We start from the raw sequence: 8,436 nt of genomic DNA, 5'->3' as shown, positions 1-8,436 counted from the left end.
ACACCGGGTTAGAGTTGTGGAGGGCGACGGTGGTGGATCCGGCAGCAGAGAGTCGTCAGAGACGGTGAAAGAGGGCGGAGCGTGAACAAATACACTAAAGAAGGAGGAGCACGAGCACACAAGAAACACAAGAAAGACGGGGCGAGAGCGAGCTACGGAAGAAAGAGAGATGGGGGCAAGCCGCTGGAGGTAAGGAAGGAGACCTGCTAACGCGCGCAATTATCATTTTGCTGAGTGCGAGCAGGCCTGCTAACACGGGCGTGCGAATTAGACACCCCGGGTGCACTGCTCTGGTTTCTGACCAAAAACCGGGGGCTCGCTCGGTCATAGTATCAGTGCAGGAATTAGAGTTCCTTGTGATAAAATTTTATTGTTAATTCATTCTCCAGCTACGTCTCCGACAACTCGATCAATGCGATGGCAGACCAAACCATGGCCCCTGCTCCCACGCCCGACATGCCGCCTGGTCTAGTCGCCACCCCCGACCCCGAGGACCCCTTGGAGCTCGCCGTGGAGCGAAGGCTCTGCGCCGGGCACCACGGCGACGGCGACGCCAGTTCGATCACCATCTTCCGGATCCCGGCCCACGTCCGCGACGAGAACAGGCAGCTTTACGAGCCCCGGATGGTGTCCGTCGGCCCCTACTATCGCGGCCGCGACGAGCTCCGCGCCATGGAGCAGCACAAGTGGCGCTACCTCCGCCACCTTCTCGACCGCGCCACCACGGTGCCCCTGCGCGCCTTCGTGCGCGCGGTCCGCGACGTCGAGGCGCGCGCCCGACGCTGTTACAGCGAGACGCCCTTCCTTGGCGGCGACGACGAGTTCGCGGAGATGCTGCTCCTTGACGGCTGCTTCGTACTCGAGTTCTTCTTCAAGTGGCACAGGAGGGAGCCCGACGCGCTCTGCGACGCCGGCTGGGCGCTCGCGTTGCTGCACTCCGACCTCATCCTCATGGAGAACCAGATTCCCTTCTTCGTCCTCGAGGCTCTCTTCGACGCCTTTTTCCGCGGTGGGATCCCAAGGGAGGATCTTGTCGCGCTTCTCCTCATGCACCTCAAGCACAACGGCGCTATCTTTCCCCAAAAATCTCGGAGCCCGGCGCCGACCGGTCCGATCGACCATATGCTCCACCTCTTCCACGAGGCGTTCGTGCCCAAGCCTCAGACAACGCCGGTGGAGGAGAAGCCGGCCTCGCCGCCGCCGCGGGTGATACCTTGCGTGAGCGCGCTCCGCGAGGCCGGCGTGCGGTTCGCCAAGAAGCCGTCCCCTCGAGGCATGTTCGATATAACGTTCGACGGCAAGACGGGCGTCATGGAGATGCCCCCCGTAGTGATCGACCAGGCGAGCCTGCCGCTGCTCGTTAACCTCATCGCCTTCGAGCAGAGCAGGGGGCGGACTGGTTCTGGCGCTCCACTGACGAGCTACGCAGCGTTCATGTGCTCGCTGGTGCGGACGGGGAAGGACGTGGACGCGCTGCAGGGCGCGGGCATCGTGGACAACATGCTGTCCAGCGACGACGACGCGGCCGCCAGGTTCTACCAGTCGCTGGGCGCGTGCAGCACCATGGACTACGACGACCACCTGTTCGCGCCGCTCTTCGCCGACGTGAAGCGGTACCACGACTCGAGCTGGCACAGGCACAAGGCCAGGTTGATGCGCGACCACTGCAGCAACCCGTGGTCCGTCATTGCACTGGTGCTCGCCGTGCTGGCATTCTTCTTCTCTCTCTTCAACCAAACCGTGGCTATCTACAGTATCGCTCACCCTCAACGCAATGATTAGGTACTTCGCTAGTAAAAAAAAGAATTGCTAAAAGACACTATGGTTTTTTAGGGGCTTCAACATCCAGACTTATTCTTCCCCTATTTTCTTCCAGAGTTGCATGTGTTTATAGACGAGGACAGAAATTTTGGGTGTTTTAAGGCCCTACCACACTTGAATTTTCGTTCACACTTTGAGTTACAGAAAAATTTGTATTGGAGTTACAATTACTTTATACTAGAGTTATGGTCATTGTTTTGGTGTAGTCTCATTAGACATCTGCACAGAAAGCATTCGTGGTATATCATTTATTTGACGTGAAAATGAATATATTTATCTATACATGTACTAATCAATAATCCCAGACTCTGACGAAATTCTCATATTAATTGGAGAAAAAGAAAAATATCTGGCCATCTATCATCATGAGAAAGAGTTATAATTTTTCCGATAACTGGGACTAACTTCCAGTTATCGCAGATTAATCAGAGAGAAAACTTTAAACCATCAATGGGACCGAGTTGTAACGGTTTATATGATCTCACATCTTCCCTCTCCCTCAGGTCTGAATATTGCAACTGTTTTGTTTACGTAAGAAAGAAAAGCAACGTCTGTATCTTCATTTTTTAAAGAACAAAGAGTCCATATCGTCCTATTATTTCCGTATAGAAACAAGAAGCAGAGTCCATATGCACTACCTAAAATCAGTTTTGCTAAGTATAAGAGCAAGTCTGTGATTAGTTTGGCTTATTAATATAGACCAACCCTTATATTTGTACATTATACTATCATAACATAGACTCTGTATCCGTGCCTCCCATGTAACGTTCCTAATAAATGGTATTGGAGTCTCTGTCACCGTCACCGCCGCGTTCACATTCAGATCAATCGTCGCCAGGCCGCCACCGTAGCTCAACCCCACACATCGCCGTCGCTTATGTGATCTGCCGCTACACCGACAAGCTCTGTTGTGGCATCGCACTGTAATAAATTTTATTAGACATAACAATAATATATATAAATTGGCCCGTGCATCCACGAATAGTAATTAAAATTAGTGGAGTATATATAGCATCATGTATAAGCCACATAAATGTGACTATAAAGTTTAGCACCTTGCAACATATAGACCCTTAGGTAAGTAGTAAGTGTTCGGTGATTAATGGAAATCATATCATTGTGACTAACATATTTACTTTGAAGGGTAATTTAAAGGATTAGTTCATAATGTTGTTGGGTTATCTTAGTCCCTAAATTGAATGGTTGAGCGATCAAAGGATGTGAACGTCAAAATTAAGGACCTTCTAATTCTAAGTATCACAAGGAGATTAATGACACTTAAAGTAGTATACACTCTTTTTTTTTGTTCTTTGACCATACATAAAGATGGGCTCAGAGTAGTGTCGAAGATTTGTTCCTGACAACATGTCTGTAATTAGACTAGGGTACCTTCGAAATCAGGAATCGAGCATGAAACAAGACACGTGATGTAGGCAGGTTTGGGCCCCCAGCTGGAGTAATAGCCTACGTCCTGTATGGATGATGTTGTATATGAATTATCTTGAGTACAAGCAAGGTAGTTAGTCATATTACAATGGAGCAGATCGGATCCGAACTAATCTAAGGTTGAAGTCGCCGAGTATCTCCGCTAATAGGGTCTTGGTGCTTATATCTAGCTGCGTATGCGTTGCTCTATTGTGCTGCGAGTTTTAGTTGTCCTTCTGGGGGTCTAGCCCCCGCCTTATATGGGGGTCCTGGCACGGCCCTGATTCCCGTCGTACCATCATGGTCGATTAGAAGTCCTCTATCTTGTTAGCCAAGGCAAGGGAGTCGAATCCAGCATGAATACTAGTTGTACTCGAGTCGGTTAACCCGATCGAAACCTTCCCAGTATATGTCTTCATGATCTTCGAGCATATCGGGTTCCACAAACTCGGATCTGTAATATCCGAAGCTATCCATCAAGTATACGATGTATCCTATCTGTATGCAGTGTACTCATTATGCGTATATACCCTATAGTTAGATATTCAACAGTAGTCCCCTTAACTCTGCTCAGCAGGAAGGATTCTACAACTGCCTACTCGAATACTGGAAAGTCTAAACCTGGTTGACTAAAGTAGATCAAGCTCGTAGTCGAAAGCATCGAGCAAGGAAATGTCCCGTTTTGATTATCGAGTGGAAACATTATTGGGTCGAGCGTCCTGTCATTGTCTACACTTGAGACTCAAGAAAGGTTTGAAAACTCAACTTCTCGACATCCGTCTATGAGTAGAGTTAAAAGAAATCTCTAACATTTGAATTGTGAGGTATAGGTGCATTTAATACATTCATATGGGCGCGCAAAGATCCGCACGACGCCATCATCCCATCTTTCGCGCCGGATGAGGCGTCGTAATAACAGGAGTGGTTACCAAAAAAATCTCCGAGATGGGAACAACCTTTGAAATTCACCTCTGAAAAGGAGATGTCTTCTGAAATTCATTGTGAGATGAAGCCTATATATTCCCATGATGAAAACCTTGCCATCTAGCCTTTTCACCTTTCAAGGTTCGCTTACCCTAAAATTTTTTGTTGTTGTTGTCTTTCTCCTCCAGCACCACCGCCTTTTACTCAAAAACTTGATCTTTAACCTAGATCCAATGGCGGGGACCTCTAACTCGTTAGCCATGCCATTGGAGGTGTTGGACGTCATCTCCAACAAGTTGCTACATCCGTAGGACTTCACCTTCTTCCGTTGTGTTCGCTCCACCTGGCGTGAAGTGCGTAGAGTAGCGGAATTTGCACCTTGGATCCTAAATGGTCCCTTCATGCATGGGGATGGCATGGTAGAAGTGCATTGCCTGGGGAACGACATCGTTTTTTATCTTTGTAGGCTAGCTGGCGACAGCTAGGAGATGATCGGTGCCTCGAACAGGCTTTTGATTGTTGTCAAACGGGGGCACCAGATCAAGGCCAGGATAGTTAATCTAGTGACTGGATGGTTCTCCAACCTTCCTCTGCTTTCCTATGACACGGGTGAATATTAATCATTGTCGTTCCGAGGATGCCATGCTTTCATCTTCAGATGACGAAGGGTGTGCAAGTTTGTATTATCGATGGAGCACCACAATGGTTCTAGATTTCCGGCAGTAAGTTCTGGTGGCATATTGTAGGTTTTCTGGATGGAATTGCTTTTGGGAATCCATCAGGAGCCGTAGTGGCATTGGAGCAGTCAATGCCTGAATTTGAGTCCTGGCAACCTAGACTAAGGGGAGGTTGACTCATCCTGGTTAGAACCCGTGCATTCTTCCTGAAGATCGGCAACCAAATTGATGACCCTGTGAAACACAACACTCTAATGCCGATCTCTCTTCATGCCTTTAATGATAACATTTGGGAGTTACTGAAATAGGAATTTAACCCTTGGGTGAAAGGGAAAACGATCTTGCTAGGCTTGATGCGTGAGGCCATGCCACCAATCCCTGGAATCACCACTCGGGGCCAAATTCTTAGCTTTCACCGAGTAAACCGATCTCATGATTGGAATGGATATACGATGCTTGAAACTCCCTACCATTGCAAGGCCTCCAGAACAATCAAACCTCTTGTGGGGAATTTTAAATGGCAATCTTGTAAATGGTTGTCATCAAAGCTTTCTCCTTAGAAGTGTAATAAACTTCCTGGTGGGTTTTTGATTGATGGTTGTAATGAAACTGTTGCTGCTACTTTGCTGGTCCACCATGCTTTTGCTACTCTTCCCTTGTTGATGAAATAGAGTTAGCATAAGTAGATGCAAAAATTGAGTAGTACATGCTAAGACCATCGATCCTCGAAACTTATTAACCGAATATCTGTCGATACCTAAAAGCTCAACTAGACATATAATTAGATGCATAGGTCCTCGTGTAACCACTCAGAGCAACCACAAGAATAGGAAAAAGTACTAATACATAACTAGAAAAAACAAGATGATTTTTACAAACTTTGGCTGACTTGCGTATTTGACCAATATATGAATATGAACTCGATAGAGAACACATATAGGACCAACTAGAACATTAGAACCTTGTTGGCCTTTAAGCATGAGATGTTTGACAATCTCTTGTGTTGTTATGCCTTATGAGATGTAGTTGTTCATTATCAACCCAACACATGCCTCTATTGACTCTATTCAATGGAGTCGTTGCAGAGCCAGATAAACTTTTACAAAAAATATGTATTTACAGAATATGGAATATCTATGTAGTGCACGACTCTTTGGTCGAGGAGAAAATTTTCCAATAGGAGCGTAAGAAAGAACCTAACTGTATCATCGATAATATATGTTGTAGCCCCTGACTCTCTGCTCAGTGATAATATCGAGTGGAGAGTAAAGTTGTAGCATCGAAAGTATGCTATGTAGCCCCCGACTCTCTGTTTAATGTGATAATCAAAATGTAGAGTAAAGTTGTAGCATGGAAAGATACTTGATGTGGCCCCTGCCTCTTCGTTCAATAACCAAATTTGAGCAGAAAGTAAAGCATAAGCACTGGCATTAAACAATGTAACTCCCTACTCTTTGGTTAACATGATGGCTAAGCAAAGAGTGAAGCATAAGCATCGAAAATATATGATGTAGCCCTCGACTATCTACTCGATGACCAGATCGAGCTGAGGGTAGAGCGAAAGCATCATTTAACTTTTCTCTACCATATTCTCAAAGGCATAAACTTATGAGCATATGACATTGACTATATTATGATCATTGAGTGAACTTGAATCGTCGGTTAGGTGAACACTAAAAACCCACTTTTGCCTATGCTAGTTTTCAGCGCAACCTTTGATTTAACATGTCGTAATGACGCAACATCCCTCCACATAGAGATTGGATGCGCCATAATGCCTAGGGGACATCTCAGCTTCTGCCTGACGCATCAGCTTTGAATCAACGCACTTGAGGCAATCCTGGAACTTCAACCAGCTTGACGGTACCAATCCTTTGAACTTCAACTGTGCACCCGAGGCGATCCCGTCAACTTTGAATAACCGTCGTTATCGGATCTTGATGGTACCAACCCTTTCCATTTGACTCGTTGCCACGGCTATAAATATGGGGAACTTGAAGCCGTTAGTTTTCACCCCTATCACCTTTCGCTCTCCTTGCATATCCCTCAGTAGTGCTCGTAGAACTTGAACCCATGGCCTCCGCTCCATCGTTATCCTCCAAGCAGTCTCAAGGCACCGAAGAAGTAGGGTCTCTCACCCCGAGGCCTCTTGCCATGATTCCGCTAGGAGTCATCATTATTTCCTCTGATGAGGAGGAATCGAGTGAGAGGCCCAAGATGAGAGGGAGTAGAATGTCTATTGGAGGTCACCAAGCCTTCACCTGGTACCTCCGGTGGTTCCTCGACACTGATGCCTTGGAGAGAGAAGCGCAAGCGACACGTGCTGTGCAGGCGACTCGTGTTGTGCAAGAGGAAGATATTGATGGTGATGATCTTGGCGAGATCATCAACCAGGTCGAGATCTTCAGCAATGGAACTCCCGAACCTCTGGTAGTGAAGAAAGCGTGGTCGTCTTCTCCGTACAATAGCCAGATCGCCTCTGCGTCCCATGGAGAATCACTCGACATAAACGACACTGGTCAGCAGCTCCAGCATGGGCAGGGTCTTCTCCTCGGCCACTTTCCTTAGCACTTATGTTGGTCGGCGGCCGGTCCCTGGGGTGATCAACTGCCACCCTAAGGAGGAAGAGAAGAGGTTCCTTGAGTCATTCAAGGGAAAATAGGGGTTCACATACTTTTGAACTTTTGGAGGTGGTGGATCTTCACTATTTGTAAGAGCTAGGTGAATTATTTTTGTTAAATTTGCGCTACCATGCTAGTTAGAAAAAATGGATTAATCGATTTACCTTCAAGTTACCTTATCTATGAATAAAATTATCAGAGTTGTTTCATATGCCACGAGTTCTCGAGCATTTCACCGTGTGTAGTAGATAGTCGTACTGATCCAAGTCGAGTAACTTTGACTACCACGTAAAGTCCTTTCCACTTGGGTGATAACTTATGGCACCTAGCCTGTTTCTGCAACTTTCGTAGAACTAGGTCCCTAGCGGTGAGCTTCCTGTTGGGGAACGGGCAGGCTATGCTAGCCTAAAATAAAAATTTTCTACTGCATTCACCCAGGAAATCATGCTAGTAGGAGATCATAGATCGTTACCGTTCGATGTGCAGTGCAGCGGAAGAAGAGTTGGAGTAGACCGATCCAACGTCGTGCGTGTCAAACTCCTTGAGTAGCTTCTCGATCAGATCCGCGACCAGCCCCGCGCAGGTGATCACGCTCCTCGATCAACTCTGAGCAGGTGGTTGTGCTCCTCGACCAACTTTGAGCAGGTGGTCGTGCTCCTTGACCAACTCCGAGCAGGTGGTGACCAATCCCGAACACGTCGTGTTCAACTTGCCGAGAAGATCAGCACCTCTACGGTATCCACACGTACTTGGTAGAAACACCGAACGCCGATGTGCTAGCACCGCACGCGTGGCTAGGGTTTTGGGAGATCGTGTGGAAGACTGTGGCTAGGATTTTGGAGTGGCTCAACCTCAGCACGTCCTACCCACGCCTCTCCTTATATAGAGCTCGCCAATGGGCTCCCACGTTGGAAGCCCTTTAGGACTCTTACTTCTCATGAATCACAATCCAATCAAAACCTATATAC

At 47.2% G+C, this 8,436-nt stretch overlaps 1 protein-coding gene across 1 annotated transcript; it reads left to right on the top strand.

Moving 5' to 3' along the window:
• Nucleotides 1-242: 242 nt before the first annotated feature.
• On the top strand, nt 243-2,055 carry LOC133920614 (putative UPF0481 protein At3g02645). Its single transcript, XM_062365217.1, has one exon. It carries the CDS (start codon nt 418-420, stop codon nt 1,780-1,782), a length of 1,365 nt encoding a protein of 454 aa, XP_062221201.1. The 5' UTR covers nt 243-417; the 3' UTR covers nt 1,783-2,055.
• The last annotated feature ends 6,381 nt before the right edge of the window (nt 2,056-8,436 follow it).

The sequence above is a fragment of the Phragmites australis genome, chromosome 6, assembly GCF_958298935.1.
Source record: "Phragmites australis chromosome 6, lpPhrAust1.1, whole genome shotgun sequence".
NCBI classification, from domain to species: Eukaryota; Viridiplantae; Streptophyta; class Magnoliopsida; order Poales; family Poaceae; genus Phragmites; species Phragmites australis.
Note: the sequence above shows the minus strand (reverse complement) of the source record. Positions and strands in the feature narration are given on the sequence as shown.